Source organism: Abrus precatorius, unplaced genomic scaffold (assembly GCF_003935025.1).
Source record: "Abrus precatorius isolate BTA unplaced genomic scaffold, Abrus_2018 Scaffold5, whole genome shotgun sequence".
Classification (NCBI taxonomy): Eukaryota; Viridiplantae; Streptophyta; class Magnoliopsida; order Fabales; family Fabaceae; genus Abrus; species Abrus precatorius.
This window is the reverse complement of record NW_020874395.1, coordinates 16173143-16194430: the sequence shown is the minus strand read 5'-3', so window position 1 is coordinate 16194430 and position 21288 is coordinate 16173143. Positions and strand designations below refer to the sequence as shown.

At 34.0% G+C, this 21288-nt stretch overlaps 3 protein-coding genes across 9 annotated transcripts; 1 reads left to right on the top strand and 2 right to left on the bottom strand.

Moving 5' to 3' along the window:
- Positions 1-329: 329 nt before the first annotated feature.
- LOC113866939 (protein phosphatase 2C and cyclic nucleotide-binding/kinase domain-containing protein) lies at positions 330-8889 on the top strand. Of its 6 annotated transcripts, none has more exons than XM_027501744.1 (15): positions 330-1916; positions 3284-3415; positions 3534-3764; positions 3944-4069; positions 4262-4324; positions 4734-4816; positions 5220-5451; positions 5525-5838; positions 5956-6031; positions 6108-6174; positions 6656-6933; positions 7029-7094; positions 7602-7723; positions 8058-8214; positions 8332-8889. In XM_027501744.1, the coding sequence occupies exons 1-15, from the start codon at positions 888-890 to the stop codon at positions 8575-8577; spliced, it is 3222 nt and encodes a 1073-aa protein (XP_027357545.1). In that variant the 5' UTR covers positions 330-887; the 3' UTR covers positions 8578-8889. The 6 variants fall into 6 exon arrangements, 5 of the variants coding, with proteins under 5 accessions (XP_027357545.1, XP_027357547.1, XP_027357549.1 ...); XM_027501746.1 differs by having other exon boundaries at positions 524-1916; positions 4262-4309; positions 8332-8887; XR_003505116.1 differs by having other exon boundaries at positions 552-1916; positions 7602-7972; positions 8332-8886.
- Positions 8890-12658: 3769 nt separating this feature from the next.
- LOC113868065 (E3 ubiquitin-protein ligase ATL42) lies at positions 12659-14027 on the bottom strand. The gene has a single exon (XM_027503626.1). It carries the CDS (start codon positions 13931-13933, stop codon positions 12659-12661), a length of 1275 nt encoding a protein of 424 aa, XP_027359427.1. The 5' UTR covers positions 13934-14027.
- A 2645-nt stretch (positions 14028-16672) lies between these two features.
- LOC113867114 (ninja-family protein mc410) lies at positions 16673-19845 on the bottom strand. 2 transcript variants are annotated; one of them, XM_027502143.1, is made up of 4 exons: positions 19702-19845; positions 19374-19585; positions 17838-18945; positions 16673-17483 (listed from the first exon to the last, which is right to left on the bottom strand). In XM_027502143.1, exons 3-4 carry the CDS (start codon positions 18832-18834, stop codon positions 16987-16989), a joined length of 1494 nt encoding a protein of 497 aa, XP_027357944.1. In that variant the 5' UTR covers positions 18835-18945; positions 19374-19585; positions 19702-19845; the 3' UTR covers positions 16673-16986. The 2 variants fall into 2 exon arrangements, with proteins under 2 accessions (XP_027357944.1, XP_027357943.1); XM_027502142.1 differs by having other exon boundaries at positions 16746-17483; positions 19374-19831.
- Positions 19846-21288: the final 1443 nt, after the last annotated feature.

Genomic DNA, 21288 nt, shown 5'->3' with positions numbered 1-21288 from the left:
TTTCTATTACATTAGTTATCTTCTTTCTTTTTTTAGTTTTTTATTATACAAAAACTGATTTTGCTAATTTCAAATTTTAAAATACTGATTGCAAAATTTTAATACATTTATTAGTTAAAAATGGCTACTAAATGTAATAAAATGGTATTAAAAATGGTAAAAATAGAATTGATGTAATGAAGAAACAATAATGTTTGGCGCGTGAAATGGATCCAGAAAAGGCAACAAAAGCTGTGACTCTGACCATACACACATGCACTGATACGTCTCCACCCAACACCATCACTGTTCACTCACTAACTCACAAACTCTTCCATTCATCTATGCGCATTGCGCACTCAATTCTCTTATCTTCGCCCCTTTCCAAAATTGCTTCTCTCATCTTTTGACCTTCTTTTTTAACTCAACCACACCAGCTTTGCCATCAAACCTTACTTTATGCTATGCCACATTAGCAGCTAAACTCCAATTAGTAAGCTCCAGTTTCAAAATATTACATATTATAAACACCCCAATTCACTTGAAGCAATAATATAGTAAAGGGGTAACAACTCTTACTAGTTATACAAGTTGTGCAATCTTTTGAGGTAACGCACCCTGCAGCATTATTGTTATTATTTTTATTCATTCACCATTAATTTCCCAAGTGCATGCTCATTTATTGCTTAGAATTTGTGGTTCACCATCGTCCCAACCCAAAATTCCTTTCTCTTAATAATTGAGATTGGGTCACAGTTATTGCTAAGCAATAGTTAGCCACAGCACTTGAATAGCACTTCTGTTGTCTCTGTCCCTCTGTACCAATTCAGAACGTGTTTGGAAGAAGAAGAAGAAGCTTGATGCCAGAATTGGCATCTGGGTTCTGCAAAAGTTCACTTTTTTAATTAATGGGTTGCATTTACTCGCGCGTTTGCATAGGCGACAATTGCAGAGGCTCAAGCATCAATGGAGACCCAATTGTGAGAACTGAAGTAGAAGGCGCGTTCTCAACAACCTCTTCAGATGTTCAAGAAGCTGAAATCAGAGACCAATTGAACCAATTAAGCATAACAAGAGACTCTGAAGCTGGAATCCGAAGACTCGCTAGGGTTTCTGCGCAGTTTCTTCCACCAGATGGTTCTAGAATCGTTAAGGTTCCTTCTGGAAACTTCGAATTGCGCTATTCCTTCTTGTCACAGCGAGGTTACTACCCCGATGCACTTGATAAAGCCAACCAAGACAGTTTCTGCATCCACACGCCGTTCGGTACGAGCCCTAACGATCACTTCTTCGGAGTCTTCGATGGACACGGCGAATTCGGAGCTCAATGTTCCCAATTCGTGAAGAGAAAACTGTGCGAGAATTTGCTGAGAAATTCAAAATTTCGTGTGGACCCGGTTGAGGCATGTCACGGGGCATTTTTGGCGACGAATTCGCAGCTTCATGCGGATGTTTTGGACGATAGCATGAGTGGGACGACGGCGATCACGGTGTTGGTTAGGGGGAAGACGATGTACGTGGCGAATTCCGGTGATTCGAGGGCGGTGGTTGCGGAGAGGAGAGGGAAGGATTTGGTGGCGGTGGATTTGTCGATTGATCAGACCCCTTTTAGGACTGATGAGCTTGAAAGGGTGAAGCTTTGTGGGGCTAGGGTTCTTACGTTGGATCAGATTGAAGGGATTAAGAATCCTGAGGTTCAGTGTTGGGGTAGTGAAGAGGAAGGGGATGATGGGGACCCTCCTAGGTTGTGGGTCCCTAATGGGATGTACCCTGGTACTGCTTTTACAAGGAGCATTGGTGATTCCATTGCTGAGACTATTGGGGTTGTTGCTAACCCTGAGATTGTTGTGTTTGAGCTTACCCAAGATCACCCTTTCTTTGTTCTTGCTAGTGATGGGGTGTTTGAGTTTCTCTCTAGCCAGAAAGTGGTTGAAATGGTATGCTATCTATAAACTTCCATGGTTTTCTTTTCCCTTTTTTGGTCTCTGTCTTTTGACTCTTTTCTTTTAAGTCAGCTTTATTTTGATGCAAAAGCAAATATTCCTATCCCCCCCCCCCCCCCCTCTCCTCCTCCTTTTTTTTTTTGGTTTGTGTTGTTGGAATTTGCTTTTGTGTTCTGTGTCTATTAAAGAAGCAGGTTGGTGGGAAGGGTATTATTAGATTTCAGTAGCAATCACGAACTGGCGTATTTAATGTTAATTACTGTGCCCCTCTATTGTTTGGAATTAGAATTGGGATTAGGGAAAAGGATTTCTTTCTTTCGATTAGTAGAATCAATTGATATTGACTTTTTGACGGAAAATTGACTCGTGAGGATAAACCCACGAGGAAGGAAAGGGGACAAGATTGTCCCATATAATAAGGTGTGAAGAAGGAAATTTACTGCTAACAGTTCTGGAATTATACTCCAAAGCACCTTATTATTCTTTCTACTCGCAAAATCGTTAATAAGTGAAACTGTTTGAGTGGGTGCTGTTAGGAATAATAATCACTTTTGTTGATAATTTACCAAAACGGATTGTGGAAATTTCTTTATATGATGTATTTTCCAAATGAGGGGGAGCTATTAGTCATGTCATTATGAAGTTTTGCTGTTTCAAGCAAGAATGGCATATAGAATTACAGGCACACTATCCAATTGAGTCCAAGCTCACCATTTAGTGACTGAGGTTGATTTTAATGAGAGAAGTGGTTTTTTAGGAGGTTGCAATGTGACTGCATTAGTACCAACAAGCATTAAAAGTTAATTGGTTTGAGTATTGGAATTGTGGAATTTAATCTTCTGCTATTATTGCAACTAACTTCTCATGGGTTATGCTCAAATGTGTAATAATTTGTGCCTAAATTCATGTCTGTAATTAAGCTTGACAAATGAAATGTGTAAGAATTAATTGAAACTTGATTTTCAGATGCAAATTATTTAATTTATTGTTGCTTTTGCCGATTCAGTGCCTCATGTAAGATAAATAAGGATATTAAAAAAAATCATTTTTGGTGGAATGATATTTTCTTTTTCTGGTGAGATGCTTTATTAATTCTCAAGCTCTCCAGCTGATGTGGAAAAATTTACTAGGGCATGTCTTCACTCAGAAGCTTAGTAAGAAATTCCTTTTGTTATTAAAGACTAGTTAGAGGATAATTCTCATGGATTTCTGATAACAATACATGTAAATGATGACCAAGTGTATTTGGCATTAGTACTAAGTGGTGTAAATTTAATTTGAAAGCAACTTTAAACCAAGATTTGGTTTATCTTTCAGTTTAGGTAAAATGCTCTGTCTTTTAATTGCCATTATGTTTCCAGGTTGCAAAATTCAAAGATCCCCGTGATGCTTGTGCTGCAATTGTGGCAGAATCTTATCGACTCTGGCTACAGTATGAAACTCGTACAGATGATATTACAGTCATCATTGTGCATGTAAATGGGCTAACTGAAGTATGATGTTTTCCTTTTTTTTCCTGCTTCTATTCATGTATACTTCTTTTCCTAGAAATTCCCATGCATCCATTTCCTCTTGTTCATTGTTAGTAACTGATCTAGTCTTTCAAATTAGCCTGCGGCTGGTCAGTCAGCAAGTTATGGTGATGTTTTACGAACCCCTGTGCCTCAAGTTGTAGAGGTGACAGGTTCAGAGTCCCCTTCCACTTTTGGCTGGAATGCTAGGAACCATCGTGTAAGACATGACTTGTCAAGGGCACGCCTCCGGGCAATTGAGAATACGTTAGAGAATGGACAAAGTTGGATTCCTCCATCTTCAGCCCACAGGAAGACATGGGAGGAAGAAGTAAGCCCCATATTCATCTTTTGCTTCGAATTTTGATTTAGCTCCTGTCTTTTTCACTTTTTTATTTACATTGATAACAACATTGCATGCTAGTATCATATAAAAAAAATTTAGTTTCTCCTATTAGCTAGTTCAACAACTGTGAACCTCTGATGGTGCTTCACCTTCACTTGCCACAGGCACACATAGAACAAGCTTTGCATGACCATTTTCTCTTCCGAAAACTTACTGATTCTCAGTGTCATGTTTTATTGGATTGCATGCAAAGAGTTGAGGTCCAACCTGGGGATATTATAGTCAAACAGGTCAGTTTCATAGCTGAAACTTGAAAATTCTCGAGTGCCATTGCGCTTCAGTTTTTGAAGATTTCTTGGGCAGAAAATGAAGTTATAATTCTTGAATGGAACTGCCTTAGATCATATTGAATTTTTTCTCTTTAATTTTGATATCATTTGTACTTATAATTGCTCAACTATGACAAAATTTATACAATGCAGGGTGGTGAAAGTGACTGCTTTTATGTTGTTGGTAGTGGAGAATTTGAGGTCTTGGCAACTCAGGTTTATAAACTTTGCCATTTGATTGCAGTATCGATTGGTGATGGCTCCATAAATATTCTTTTAGGAAAATATTGAAAATTATCATAGCCAGAGGCAAAGCCAAAGGATAGTGGCACCTGCAGACTTCCAAAACTTCTATAAATATTTCTCAGCTTCCAAGCCAGTAATTTTTCATTCAGGATAATCTTTTGAAAACCACCTTTGTGTTATTTTTAAACCAGTCCACCACTCCAGCTCTTATAATTGGCTTTGCCCTTGGTATAGTCAAGATGAAATCATGTTTTCAAGGTCTAAAGCCAAATAATAAATGCGGCCTAACTTGTACGTAATATTTTCTAAAATTGTGTTTGGTTCTTTATTATCAATGACATGTGTTACAATTCTTGTTCAACATTTATCACAATGGCAGGAGGAAAAAGATGGGGAGGTACCTAGGGTTTTGCAGCGGTACACAGCTGAAAAACTCTCATGCTTTGGAGAACTTGCTCTAATGTGAGTCGCTTGATTGTCTTTTTTCCCCTTGTTGTGGTCCTTATACTAAATTGAAATAGTTCTTTTTGACATTAGAAATATCTGCCCATGAGGCCAGTAAAGTTTCCTCTTGGTTAGACATTAATTTTGTTGCAGACTGTTATCCAGACAGGTGTAAACTTCAATTACAATGCTTTTGCATTTTTCCATTTCTTTTTTTTATTGGAAATATTTAAGGTCAGTTTCATGAGGGCAAGCCTTGACACAACGGTAAAGGCTTGATTTGCTTTTGTTATTGTTGTATTTAAAGTTACTTTTATGTCTTCTTTTTTTTTTCCACGTGTAGCTGTTATGACAATATTATCTTTTTAGCTTGTGAATTTTTGACATTTTATTTTATTTTTCCTGACATTTGGCATTACAGGTACAATAAACCACTCCAGGCTTCTGTACGTGCTGTAACAAAAGGAACTCTTTGGGCTTTGAAGCGAGAAGATTTTCGAGGGATTTTAATGTCAGAATTCTCTAATTTATCATCCTTGAAGTTGCTTCGGTCTGTAGATCTTCTCTCAAGGTTGTCAATTTTACAACTCAGCCAGATTTCTGACTCCCTATCTGAAGTTTCCTTCTCAAGTGGGCAGACAATAGTTGACAAAGTAAGATCTTGCTTGGTTGTGGTTGTCCATTCATTCTGTTCATTTCTTAACGATCTTCAGTATGTTTTTGCAGAACGAAGTCCTTGCATTGTACATTATCCAGAAAGGACAAGTGAAAATCACTTTTGATGCTGATTTATTGACTAGTCCAAATGCCAGCAGCCTCAAGCCTGACATCCAAAATGAGGAGGAAGATGTGCAGAGCAGAAGAGAACTGTCAATAGAGAAGCCTGAGGGAAGCTATTTCGGTGAATGGGCCCTTCTTGGTGAACATATTGGTTCCTTAAGTGCAGTTGCTGTGGGTGATGTTGTATGTGCTTTACTAACAAAGGACAAATTTGAATCTGTTATTGGTTCCTTACAAAAGATTTCTCAGGAAGATCACAAGTATGTTTTAATATGTGCATGTATCAGACAACAGCTTTGTGGTTTCTGCTTATTTGTTTATATGCTGCACTTAAAAAGCAGTGTTTCATATCATTGGCACCATTAATTTGATCATAGGTTGAGGGATAGTTCCAAGGAGTTGAGTAGAAATTTTGATTTTTCATCCCTCGATAAAGTCCAGCTCTCAGATTTGGTAAGAGTTTTCTGTTGCTTTCCAACTTATTGGGCTTGAGATCCTCAAAATAGCTCATGGACTGCTTTTTTGGTAGGAGTGGAGAAAGACCGTATGTTCCACTGATTGCTCTGAGATAGGGCTTGCAAATTTAAGAGATTCAGGTAGATAAATATTTCTCTAATTTCTTGCTTAAAATATGACTAATAAATGCTTTAATCCTGTAAATAGTGGATTTACAAAAATTTAGTCCTTCATTTTTAAATTATTTTTACATTAATTGATCCCATCATACTCAAATTTGATTCAATCAAGTCCTTTTGTGGAGTAAATTGATATATAAAATTAACTAATCTTTGAAGGATTAGTTTTCTTCTCAAATAATCAAATTTGACAATTGATGAAATCGGTGATGTGAAAAAAAATTTTAAGGACTAAATGGATGTAATGTAAACCTAATCTTTTAGTGGCCAAAATATTAATACACTTCAAATTTTTTGTGATTTCTTTTTCTTTGGTATCTTTACTGCTTTTTCCTACATCAGTTAATAGCATTTAATAAAACAGATTGTGATATAAATATAGTATATCTTGGATTTTATTTTTGCTAATGCAATTTGCTGTATGAATATATTTTGATTTCAGAAAATGTGCTTAGTTTAAAGAGATTTTCTAAGCCGAAGGTGAAAAGGCTAGGAAAGGAATCACAAGTTTTAAAAGAGAAAGATTTAATCAAGGGTGTGAGCTCTTCAGCCTGTATACCTCAGGTTTTATGCACTTGTGCTGACCGCATATATTGTGGAATACTGCTAAATACATGCCTCGCTTGCCCTTTGTCTTCCATACTGTCAAGTCCTTTCAGTGAATCAGCAGCACAATTTTGCGCTGCTTCTGTTGTTACTGCCTTGGAAGACTTGCACAAGGTCTTGAATCTATAAATATTCTCTGCTCTTGCTTTTTGGCCTTCTTTGGCTAGTGACTAAAGTTCTCTTTCCCATCGTGCATTTCATATTTTCAGAATGGTGTTCTCTACAGAGGTGTGTCGCCTGAAGTTTTGATGTTCAAGCAAACAGGACAGATACAGGTTTGGAAACTTTTTTCATCATACTTATGTTTATCAGCACTATAGATGGTTAATCTGCCGTGGAATTATGGCACATGGCATTGTGGCAAATGATAGATCCATAGCAGCCATGTTAAAAAATTATATGCCATAATATAAATAATACAAATCTAGTGACTTATACCAAGGTATGTTTACCATGTGTGTGTGTGTGTGTAAAATATCAAACTAGGGTTGCCTATGGCTCACCCACGTTCCCCTGCCTACTTATTTGAATGCAGGGGAAACAAAACAAAACACAGACAAATACGTATGCAAAAACAGAAACTATTTGTCATAATATCAAACTAGGAAGCAGCAATAATGATAACAAATCCAGTTGAGACAAAGGAAAATTGAAAATACAATCCTCCTCCTTCCAATGTCATCTCCATTTTTGTTGTCGATCATCAAGCAGCATCTACATACAACTTTTCATATTATAACACAATGATTCCATTGTTCTTAAGCATGTGTTTGTGGTTGTAGCTGGTGGACTTCAGATTTGGAAAGAAGCTCGCTGGTGAGCGAACGTTCACAATTTGTGGGATGGCAGATTCACTAGCTCCAGAGATTGTTTTGGGAAAAGGCCATGGTTTCCCGGCTGACTGGTACATATAAAACTTGTCTAAAGCCATTTATTCTCTGTAAACCATACAATTCCTCCTGTCAGTGGCACACTTCTTTCTTCGTTTTCTCAAAACATGAAGATAACCTAGAATATTATAACACATGCCGAATGTAAATTCATTTGATCTGTAACCAATATGTTGCAATTACACCTGATGTGCATTGCATCAAATTGGAGTCAACGGTACTTAACATACATTGTCTTTGGACAAGCTCTGAAGCTCTAGAATGTAAAGCATTTTGGGTAATGGTTCTATGATCCTTGACAACATTTTGTTGAAGTCAAGCTGACAATCTTAATTTATGATTATTCAGGTGGGCATTGGGAGTTTTAATATATTTTATGTTACGTGGTGAGATGCCATTTGGATCATGGAGAGAAAATGAACTTGATACAGTTGCCAAAATTGCAAAAAGGAAGCTACATCTTCCTGAGACTTTTAGCCCTGAAGCTGTTGATCTCATCTCCAAGGTATTGCATGAACTAAGATTCTTTTTCTTTAGACTGTGTAGTTTTGCGTGAAATATACACGGTGCATGCATGAGAATATCAGCATACTTACTCTTTTTATTTGTCAAAATTTTTCAGTTACTTGAAGCAGAGGAAAACACTAGACTTGGTAGCCAAGGTCCTGATTCTGTCAAGAGTCACCCATGGTTTAATGGTATTGAATGGGAAGGGATTAGACACCACACTTTTCCTGTTCCACAAGAAATTATTTCTCGTATAGCACAATACGTGGAAGTTCATTCTGAGGATTGTACTGGTTATCCGGGGTCCCCATTACAGGAGGTAGAAGAACTTAATGTGCCTGAATGGCTTGAGGACTGGTAGAAGAATGAGAATGAGTATTAAGGTTTTGTCAACTTTTTGAAGTTTGGCTATACACCAATATTTACCTTTGCTTATTTCGACAAATTGCATTCCAAGAATGCAATCACCCTGAAAATGCAAAGAGAGTAATAGATCCAGAATATTGCCCATAGCTTAATCTTTTACAGAATAGGTAGGGTAGGCTTATTATGGTTATCTTTTTCACCTCTTTCCTTTTCTAAATTTTTTGGGTCATTCCTCTCCTCTGTAAATATTATATATATGTAAATGATTGAATTTGTTTTAATTGTAATCCAAGCAATTTAGGTTTCTTTTCTTGTGTTCTTTCGTTATTGACAATGTTCACATTCACACACACAGAAACATAATTACTGGTTGTGGCTAATTCAATTTTAGCTGTATTGTTACTCTGGTTATTTTTGGCATAGCGTAAGATAATGATACATACACCAGGGAACACTTCAGGGGGAAGGTATACTACCATTATCAAAATTTAACAGCATATCTATTAAATTATTACTAACTAAATAGTGTTTTAAGTAATCAAATGTGTCTTTTACTTCAAACCATGAAATATAATCAGCAAAATTATGGGATTGGCCAATGAGGGGAATAAAAATTATGGGATCAGCATTGTCACATTACGGGGATTAAAAAGTTTGGATATGAAGTTTGAATCAATGTTATCCAAGCTTTTTGAATCTCTGTAAAAGAACAAATCTTCAACCTTTTATTACAGAATTTAGGGGGACCAACATATGAGGTATTATTTTATGAAAATGGTATCACATTTCTTAATAAATTTGAATGTCTATATTCCATAAAAGAAAATCATGAAGGAAATGTCTAACTTGGAAAATTTGCGACAATAAGTCGAGGAATATAAGGAATTCATATCCAAACTTTATGAAGCTATGTAAAAGTAAAAAATATAAAACATTTGGATAAATTCATTTTTAAAAAAGCTTTTCCAAAAACAAGTAAAAGAGTAGAAAAGGTTATGCCAAAAGTAAAAAGCAGCATTAAAAAGCAAAGTAGTTATTAAATTGATGAAGATATTGATTTACCATTTATTATTATTTTTTAGTCATTGGAAGAGAGGAATGATAAGAGGAGGAAGAATTGTGTTTACATTTTCGTTTAAGTGAAAAATTTTTAACAAAAATGTAAAAAATGCATTCAAGGTGTAATTGACGACAAAAATAGAAGGAACCGATGAGGAAAGGAATGTAAAAATTTCAATACTCAAAATTAACAGCAATAATAAAATGATTTTTTAATATTTATAATATGTTAAGTAATAAAGTAATATAAAATTATAATAAATAGTTAAATAATAATAACTCATATAATGTATGGCTCTGTATTTTTTAAAATTTTTAAATAAAATTAAAAAGGCAAAAGTATAATTTTTTTAAAATAGACAATTTTAAATCGATTTTCTTCACGGATTCTTACTTGATTTTGATCGTTTAGGCTGCTTTTTTTACTACTTTTATTGGTTCTTAATCAATATTTTGTTTACTAATTTTTAGGCTGATCAAATCAGATACCTGATTGATTCCTAATCGAATTAACTAGTGCAATGTGGTTCACTGTCTTCACTCATAGTTTCATATTATTTAATATCTATTTACCATTATAAGTGCGCAAGTTATCACATGATAATATACAGACTTAGTTTAGGTAAATTTTCTTTTTAGCAAAAAAATAAATAAACATTTTTAAAACTTTACTGCATACCTTTCTTCCAAACTTGAGTGCATTTGTATTCTAATGGTTATACAAGAAAACCCTTTCAAAGTGTCAGTGAATTCTTCTAATTACTAATACTAACAAACTCTGCCTAATCCAAGGTTTTCCTTCTAATTTTTAGTACAGAAATTTAATTAGTATTAAAATTATAACACGAATCATCACTTAATTCTATTGGCAAATAAAACTCATTCTCTATTTATGCAAAAGTGGCGATTTTTGTGCATATACAAATATTTAGAAATTAAGCAGCTTTATATTGTAAAAAATTTAAGTATCAAAAATCATTATTAACTATTTTTTAAAAAAAATATTAAAAGAGTTATAAAAAATTATAAAATTTAAAAAAAAACTAAAAAAGTCATTTGTAAAAATATTAAAAAAAATTTAAATACTAAAAATCATCATCAGTGAATTGACAATTTTGGCACTATCTTAAAAATTTAAATTGTTTCTCCACATTAAAAAAGAAGAAGAAGAAGCATGATTTCATACTATTTAGCATTAATTTTTTCAGTAACATGCTAGAACTGTTTTTCTTTCTACCTTGAGGAAAATGCATGTTCAATATATTAACTTCACAAAAAAAATTTGGCTTCTTTGAAAAATAACATTTCATGGTTGAAATCGAAAGTGAGTGTGACCTCTAATATCAAATGGCTAACATCATCATGTCATCACATACTTTATAATTAGGCACATGTATCCATCACCTGTTTTAATCTTGTTTATTATTTAATTCTTTTTTCCGTACTCGCAACCATTATATTTTAATCTGATAATGACTAGAAGAGACCTACCCTTAAAAAAAATGTAACTAATATAAAACAATATTGACAATCATAATAATTATTATATAAACTAACATTAATAATTAATCTATAATGACGAATTGACCATCAAACAGCCCTCTGTTTTAGATTAAAAAGAACACTATTAAAAGAAAATTTTTCTTGATTATGTAAGCACCTTGTCTTACTTGTTCATAGCCGACTCAAAATGTGCATAATATAAAACTATTGATAGTGTAGACAAGTAAGTTTGCAAAAACTAGGGGATATAATTGGTATCCTTAATTATGCCTTTATGAGAGACAATGGAATACGACCTATTTCTTGCGTATTATATTGCATCTCTTGCGCCATGAATTAGTGCATACTTCAGACACAAGAAACTGACAAAAACTACCACTTACTTTGAGAAGCTTCATGAGGTTATACATATTATATGTGATTAATTATTCATGCTAATGTCATAAATTGCACACTTGGTTTTATTTTTCTAGTGGTTGACTTGAAGCAAAGTTGGCAATTTACCTTTGGTTATTGGATTTAATCCATATGTGGAAAAATTGAAGGGACTAGACTTTAGAGGAGTTAGAAGTTTTAGGAAGAGTCCTAATATACAACATTAACTTGCTAAAAAAATATAAATAACTTTCTTAAATTGGATATTTACTGATTTTGAATAAATACTTTTTAGTTCTTCAAATCTCGCTCACTTCAGTTTTTGATAATACAGAAAAAAAAATCTTTAACTTTTTAGAGAAAATTGATCATTGTAGTTCTTTTTTATATAGTTTTTTTTATTATAGTTTAAATAATAAAAAAATAAAACGAATATCATTTTGTAAAGTCAGAGATTAAAGTAAGATTTTTGTAAAATGCAAAATTAAAATGATTGAAGCTTACCATTTAAGGGATTAAAATAGATATTTATTCATTTTATAATTATTACGAGAAGATAAATGAGACCCTTATCCTGTTTTTACCCCCATTTATCAACAAAAAGAGTTAAAGAAGAAGGAGGCAATAAAAAATAACTAGCTTGATTCATGAAACCAAGGTGGCATTCAGCTACTTGTTGCCCAAGTTCAGTTGTTAATAATGTACAATTTTTATATGTTAGCAAAAGAGAATGGAAGATGTGCAAAATATGACCAAGATGATTATATTTAAATTAAATGTCTGACACAAATATACAATATTATTGAGCACAGCGGCATGAAGCTGTCTTCTATTATTCTTGTTTGTAAATCAATACAAAATCGATAATGAAATGGGAGCAAAAACTCAATTTTAGTGTTTCTGTTATTTTGGTCATGAAGGGTCTTTTCATTTTCGATCATAGAAAGATTACAAAGTTCTTATGCAGATCATAAGAATTAAGAAAAAGGGAGATTGAAACAAAAACAAGGAATCTGTACCTGCTTTGTTTAACTATATACTTTTTAACAAAAAAAAAAAAAAAAACCTAAAATCTACATGAGGAGGTTGATCAATGGACTGAAACCAAGCATATGTACCTCAGAAAGGTGAGGATTGGATTATACATCTAATGGCTTTTGATTATTCTGAGATTGCTGTGACCTTCTTTCTCTATTCACAAACCATTGAGCTGTTCTTCTGGCAATTGGGAACCAAAGTTGCCTCATTCTTTCCTCTTTAAGGTTGTCTTCAAGGGAAGAAGACTCTTTAAAGACCCTACTTTTCATGCCAAAATCTCCAAATCTAGAGACACCAGTGATTTCTGACATTGACCTTTTCTCCCCAGGGTTCACATACTTTGGTGCATGACTAGAAATTCCAGCAGAATCTGATGTAAAAAGATTATCCTTATCTGAAATTGATTTAATCTTGTTAAGTGCACCAACTTTGCTCTCAAAGGAAATCTTCCTGTCCATCTCCTCCTTGATGTTCATGATTTGCTCATTTTCTCCCAGTGCTCTTGTCGTTGACATATTATCAGCATTTGATTCCAAGTCATTGAACCTGTTGCTTGAAGTAGCACTAAGCATCTCTGAATTCAAAAACATGAGGTCTGAAGAACTCACGTTGCTCCACCTATGCTTGAACACAACATCAGATATAGTGATTCTGTGGTTATGTTTATGATACCCCTTTTGGTTACCGTCACTATCTTCTTCTCCTTTCTGGATAAGCAATTCTTCTTTCTTAACATCTTTTCCAATTTTCCTAAAGCTGCTTCCAATGCTAAATCTTGATGAACCATGATGGTCTTCCTCTCTTTGGACAAAGATCTCTAAGTTGGATTCTTCACCCAGCCCTGATTGATTTACTAGCCGCCTTAAACTGTTTGAATATGTGAAGGTTGTGAGGTCTTCAGAATTGACCTTGTGCCTGCAAATAGGACAACTTGAGTGTTTTTCGAGCCAGTGGTCTATGCAATCAATATGAAAAGCATGTTTGCATTTTGGTAGCAGCCTCAGAATTTCAACATCTTCAAACTTTGATAAGCACACTGCACATTCAAGCCCTTCCTTTGACCCTTTGAGGGAAGAGAATCTAAAGAAGGGGAGTGATTCTATGACAGTCTTGTCAATTCCTGAAAATCTAGACCTTGATCTCACAAGTGCTTGTTGATTTTCTGAGTCACCAAGAGGAGCTGAAGCACTTCTTTGACAGAATTTAGCATACAAGAGAAGAATGAATGTTAGGAAAAACATGAGACCAAGGATTCCTATGACAACTGCAAGGCTTGGCTGGAAATTGGAAACAGCATCATCTGAAGGGTCATTCTGTGCTCTAACTTGGAAGAATAAGATTGAGAGAACCAAAAGGGTAACACCGAGTTGATTCATGGCTCTCCTCAAGCATTCTGTAGCAAAAATTAATGCCAATTGGTGAGTTGAAAGCTTACAAATTTATAATGGGGTTGTTGTGCATGGACATTATTCTATGGTTCTCCCCCAAATAGAAACCTTTTCCTTATGTCAGCTTTCTTGGTTTCTTCTTTGGCTACGTTTTGCGTCTCAATTTGATTCTTCCATTTAAAATATGTCAATAAAATATTAAGAACTCACTAATGACCAGAAAGTGGTAGGGGTGGTTTAAAATTGTATTTAACTCGGGTCTTTGACTTAGTAGGCGTCTCAATGACACATGGTATGACATAGCTAAATTTACTAGTTTAATCCTTACGCCACCTTGCTGCTTATAAGACATTGAAGATTAATCTTTTCACCTTGCGTTTGAAATTTTAATGTTTAACTGAACCCAATTTTGGGTGTCTATATGATGCATGAAATTCCCATATCTTTAAGCAAATTAGTAAATGGGCTTACTAGAAAATAATTAAGGGATTAAAATGTCAAAGTAAACCCCACAAAGGATTAGGGAGAGTGGTAGGTAAACTGGCTTTGTGACCAAACGGGTTAATCTCGCACCCCAAGGGTGCATAAATACCCTTGCAAAATCAAAAAATGTCAAAAGTAGTTATCACATCACATCCCACGTGTCAAGGAGTTGGTTTCGGTCTACCTTTGCAGCTTAGGCAAACCATCAAAACATGGATCTCCCCTCACCAAAAATGGCACACGCTTCAAGAAGCCCTATGATCTAATTATCAACCTAAAAGTACATGAAAAATTAACAATAAAATACTATATTTTTCTACTATTTCAGTCTACAAATCCTTTTATTCACAAAAAAAAGTAACTTGTGTCTTTTGAGAAATAATAATAAACTTTATTCTTAACATCTTTTTAAGAAACCGTGTGTCACTTTTATGGGAGTATGACGATATTTTTAAATTAAAATAGAAGGATATAACATTTTTCAGAATTAAATTTAAAAAGAAAACGATAATCTGATCTGGCTGCATATAGTATGGAATCTGTGGTGCTGTTTAGATACACGACTGATATAATTTTATGTGGAATTAGCTTATTATTATCAATGTTCAATGATGATCATGAATCCTTCATATCCTTCCTAAGTCCCCCTTACAACCTGTTATATTCCTATCAGTTCTTAATATTTTACCAATTGTGGCCAAATTAACTGTATTATTTTCGCTGACCCTGCAAAAGAAACTTAAAAAAGTGTGTTGAAAAACGATGTTAATATAGAAATTCCAAGTTTGATTTTGTCAAATATAATAAAGCGATCAATAAAGGAAATGCTTGTCTTGCCGTTGCTTAGTGAAAGCTGTAATGTTCCAAGACTTCGTAGCAAAGAAGTAGGTGGTTATATATCTAACCCATTTGGTCAAAGCAATTTTCGTTTCCATGTGACAAAACAAGCGGAAAAGATAATGCTAAAGATACGTGATAAATACGAAATTGTTATGGGTTGCCCTTTGGCATTTCTTCACGTTTATACTCAAAAATTAAAAAGTTAATGCTAGATATCGATAATTATTGTTTATTATGCAAGTTCACAGCTCCTTTGAAATAAAATGATGCAATATTTGGTGTGCTAAATTATTTATTTGCTTATGATTAGAAAAAGTAAGAGTATGTGTTACAATGTCTACGTTAGATAGTATGATATGTTAATATTATTTCTTTTATAGGCGATGGTGTGTCTTGTCTAGGTAGTTTCTACATCCTTAATGATGCAAGGGAGGTGAGGGGGATGGTCCTAAAATGGCCATATTGGCTAGATGAGGCCATAATACCTTACACAATGGTTTGGTAATCTAGCTAAGGGATGGGCTCTCACAGGACCAGGAACAGGCGTGTCTCCAACGTCGGCAGGTGGCGGATGTCGCCAACTTGCAGTGCCACAAGCCAAGGTGGAAGGGTGATCATGTGGTGCCATTGTGGTTCCCTAATCAAGGGCAAGATGGCTACACCTAAGGCAAGAGGTGGACTCACTCGGATCATATATGTTTTCATTGTTGAGTCATGTGTTACACACCTTGTTTTGGTACATAATTTTCTTTGCAGTGCATACCACACATTGACAGTTGTAATGTCAACCTCTTGTTATGTTACAATTATCACATGACTAGATGATAGTGCAAGTCATTGGAGAGAATAAATTTAAATAAGTCCTAAAGAGAATGTGGTAAATATTTAGGGTTTGAAACTATCTAGTAATCTAGCAGGAAATGGAAGTTGGATAAGTCTTCAGCTCTTTCTATTTTACTATCCTTTTGACTGAGACTCCGATTGGGCACGGAGAAAACAGAGAAATGGCAGTGAGTTCATGAGGATTATTAATTCCCTTTGAGAAATAGTGGGGGTCCAGAAGTGATTTTCTCCCATACCCCTTTTTGCAAGTTGGCAACGCTGGCAGTGGAAAACAAGTGCAAACTTTCCGGAAGCTTGACAACTGAAGATACAAAAGAATAATATATAAAAAAAATTCTATTTTTAATGTAATACTTTTTCTTATAAAATTTTATTAATTATATATCCTAAAAATCAATTCTCAAAGCTAATGTTAACTAAACTGTAATATAATATATTTTAGAATGCAACGTGTAATGATAACCACACGTGTTGGATGAGTCAACGCAAAGAGGCGTATGCATGAAGGTTGTTGTATTCCAGCCAGTATATAGCATCTTCAGCTACTTAAGAGAAGCTTAAAAAGAAAAGCAAGGGATTGGTTATCCTCTCCTTTTGAAGTACTATTTGGTGCGTAACACAGCCTTAGCATTTAGCAATCAGAAAACAGCATTACTAGTAATACTATTGATCCATAACACTTCAATATAACAGATGATGCTGGGCCATTATTACATAATAAATAAAGTGAAATAGCCAAATATGTTATGAAAGTGTGTACAGAAAATTGGTAGGAATCTCAATCATCTATACAAAAATTATGAGCCCGATTTCCCTGATTCTCCTGTTGAGAACTAAAATAGTAAAAGGTACAACAACTTAATGGGTACAAGGCTCTAGCTGTGAGAAGAGGCACCAGGATTGCCATTTGCTACTGTCCCCAAAATTGCATTTCCTTCTGGGGTGGCTTGGTCTTCATTCGCATGGCGAACGAACTCATCAGGGGTCATGTGAGAACCATGGCATGCACAGACAATTCTGATTTGGTTAGTGCTGTATCTGTAAGTAACACCAGATATTGTTCTTCCATTCGGGCCTGAACCTGAGGTGGATACCCAAGGAAGATTTGGGTAGGAACCACATCCACCAAATTTCACATCTGCAGCAAGACCCGGCTTAATATTTGAAAAATCAATGGTGGAACCTTCCCCTATTGACTGATCTGAAACATCTTTGGCCCTGAGGTTTGTGCTGCTGCCTTTCACATCTTCAGGTTGTGAAGATGATCCTTCTTCAGTGATGCGCTGTTTACTGTCTCCTTTGGTTCGCTCTAATGGCCTCCCTTCATATGGCACAGCCTCGGATATACTATTCGAGATTACTTGCAGTGCAGCTATATCACACAATAACAATGTCATTTCCTCTAAAGGTTCACAATGCATCAAACAACTACCAGAGCTTGTAATTATTTCAAGAATATATTAAACTGCAGCCTGATGAAAAAATGCAAACATTTTATATCTGTAATAACTTTTTTGACATAAACGGTTTCTAAGAAATATTTCAATCTTACATCAGATTTAACAAATTCAATTCAATTTATCAATCTTTGGACCATGATGCATTTTAGAATATACATGCCATTTCAAAACATTCTAACAATTTTTCAATCTGACATACACATTTTGGAGGTTTTAATAAGGAAGATCGATTATTTAGCAATATCTTCAATCCATATAACAATTACCTGGGTTTGTTGGACCTCTCCCAACAAAGGAAGGGTGTAATTGTTGAGGACGAGAAACCAAACCCCACGTGTTGTCCTTCTCCAACATGGGAAGCTGAACAGGAGGATATCCAAACATCACCGGCAAGTTTCCATTATTCACAGATTGAGCTCCTGAGGATTCACCAGTGGCAGTAGGCATCACATGCATCACTCCAGGTATCTGAGGGCTTGGTGCCCCAACAGAACTGGACTCTTTTACTTGAGAAGGGTAAGGTATATTCATCATATTTACAGGTTGAACAGAAAATGAAGTTCCATAAGTCATGTTTGCATGCTTAAAATCTTTTTCTGATGACCCAGTAAACCTCTTCTGCCCACTAAAGTCAGCAGCATTTGAGTCAGCAACTCCACGAACCTCTTTCACAGCATCAGAAGAAGCACCCACTCTGACAAATCCTTTGGAACCATCGCTGTGATGTGAGATAGGCCTGGAGGTGGAGTTCTCAGCTTCAGAGTCTGCCACATCTTCATTTTCTGCAGTTGAACCATCTTCTGTTACAGAAACATGAGATGTTCTTGCCCTTTCTTGTAAATCCCCATGATGAACATCACTGTCATGCTTCTTTTGATTTCGCATCTCGTCAAAAGACATTTTTCGCTTATTTGTTGCATCTAACCGTTTATCTTCCTCAATTTCAATAGGTTTATTACTGTTTGTAACAAGAAATCCTCTCCCATTTAAATTCAAAGAAGCATTATCTTCTTTGGCCTTTGAAAGGTCACTAAAGAAATTCTCCTCTGGCTTTGAGGAATCAGTTCTTCGAGTCCCAGTGATAGGTTCTGTCTTCTGAGGACCAGCATCAAACATGCTCTTAAAGTCATCAACCATTTTGCCACCTCTACCAACTTCTTCTGCCCTAGTATCAGAAGAACTACCACTCTTACTCTTGGGTTTGGCTGATGAGCCACCACAAGATAAACCCAAGCTGAGCTCAAGCCCACTCTCATCCTCCATATTGTAATCTCTAAGTATATCAAAATTCAAAACAGATCAATCTTCCATACCACTCTCTACTAATCAATTTACCTTCTTACCATAAGTAACCATCCTCAAATATCAGCAACTCTGCATTAAGTTTGAAGTTAAACAAGGCAAGCCATATCAGTGGCATAGCACAGTTTTACAGAATGATAATATTAGCATAATTATATTACTATTCACTCAAGGTAACACAGAGAAACAAAAATTCATTCCTGTATATATATCATCAAGGAAGGCTCAGATTTAATTAATACAAAATTCCATGCCGATCACAGTAATCCTGCAGTTGCTGAAGACTCCTCTGCAGCATCATGCCCCATCCAGGGTAGGTTACCATCCAATAAACAAATAATTGAAAAAAATAAAAAAACTCCAAAACCAAACACTTCCAAACAGAACAGAACTTCAAAATCTACTGCAGATTAGAAGAATAAATAACCATAATATGCTAAAAAAATATATTCAGCCAAATTTACAAAGAGCATGGATGTGAATCAAGTGAAAGACCTCACCTCACCCTTGATCCAACCTTCTCTCTCTCTCAAGTGATGTGAAAATCTCGATTCTGCAACCCCAATCTGGAGAAGCCAAAAGCCGAAGACAAAACACCAGCTACAGTAGCAAGATGTTTTTGTCTTCAATTTGGAAACTTTCGTGTCCCAATTCGTTGCTTGAAGATTAAGAATAGATGGGTAATGCTCAAATCGAAGTTCCAAAGCTTACTCTGTGAGTTGCATGATTGAAGAAGAGTATATGAAATAAGGAAATTAGGGTTCACATGGCAATGATTGAAAAATTGGGAAGAGCAATAGCATATAACAGGAAAAATGGAGAAAAAACCTGAATTTGGGAAGAGGGGTAATGAAACCCTAGGTCAAGTTTGCATCTCTCTCTGTATAAGTGGAAAATTGAGACTGTAATGAGTAAACAAAGAAAAAGAGAGAAAATGCTTAAAAGGATAATATTTCTTTAAAATTAAAAATTTTCTGAACGTTGGCGTTGCAAATGTGATTCTTATGTGGGATCCCATTCATGACTGATAGTTACAATTTTTTATTACAAAATCTTTCTAAGCTTAAAATTAATTTTTATTCCTAATTTATGATTTGTTGTTGACTATAAAAACATTGACTTTATATAAATAAATTTAATCGAACTTTATATTACTACTTAGCTTGATTAATAGTTTTTAGTTTTTATTTTAAAAACATTAATTGGATTTATCAAAACATTGTAATTAATCCAACTCAAGCTAGCCGTATCAAATTTAAGTTGATAAATATTTATAGAAAAAAATCAATAAATGTTTCTGAGATATACATTAAAAATAAAAATATCAAAAAATGTATAAATATAGTTTTCATTTCAAATGTAACTTTAACCTAATTTCTTATTTTATATATAAAAAATCAGGTATTAAACTTAAACTTTCACAATTTAATAATTTTATAAAATATAAAATTAATCAATCGTTAATTTAAAATTTATTTTTAATTAAATTAACTTTATAAAATTTTGTATAAAAATAAAAGTAAAATTAATCAACTTTTTATCATATATAAAAAGTTATTAAAATATATAAATATTTAAATTTGACATATATATATATATAATATTTTATGAATATAAATTGGATCCTTATGTATATCACATTATTTTAATACAGCACCTACAAGTAAAAAAAAATTAATTTTAAAAGATTGTCCTTCCTTATTAAAATATATTTTGGTGTCTGTATGTGTCATAAAATAGTATTTGGAAAAAATAAATAATCAATACAAGAGATCTATAGTACCAAAATAAAATATAAGAGAATAGCAAAAAGTATAATATATATATATATATATATATATATATATAACCAATAATATAATAACTGATACAAAGATAGAGATATAAGATATGTATAGTATTTCAAAATTTAAAATAATGATTATAATAATATTACATTTTATTGTATTTAAAAGTAAAATAAGAAGATAATTATTTTTTTGTCTAGATAACAAGTGTAGAGATGAATTAATAATACCTACAGGTCGAATTACTTGTTCAAAGATAAAGATAATTTTTTTGTGTAAATTAAAAATATTTTTATTAAAAAATCATCCTATAATTTTTTTAAAATTAATGTAAGAGAAATTATGTAACAATTTAAAAAATAAAATAACTATACGAAAAATAAAATAATATTTAGGAAAAAGGTAAAAAAAAATGGATATCATACTCTTGTATAAGGTATATCTAAAATGAATCGTATTAATTGATAAATTGTATAATAACTGATTGAAATTCAAATAAACTTTTAAAAATAGGATTGTTTTAAAACTTTGTTTTGAAGAGATAAGATCCCATATATTTGATAACTATAATCCTTAATCCTATCGAACGTAAATCCAAATCATTGATGATTCATTCTCCTATTTAAAC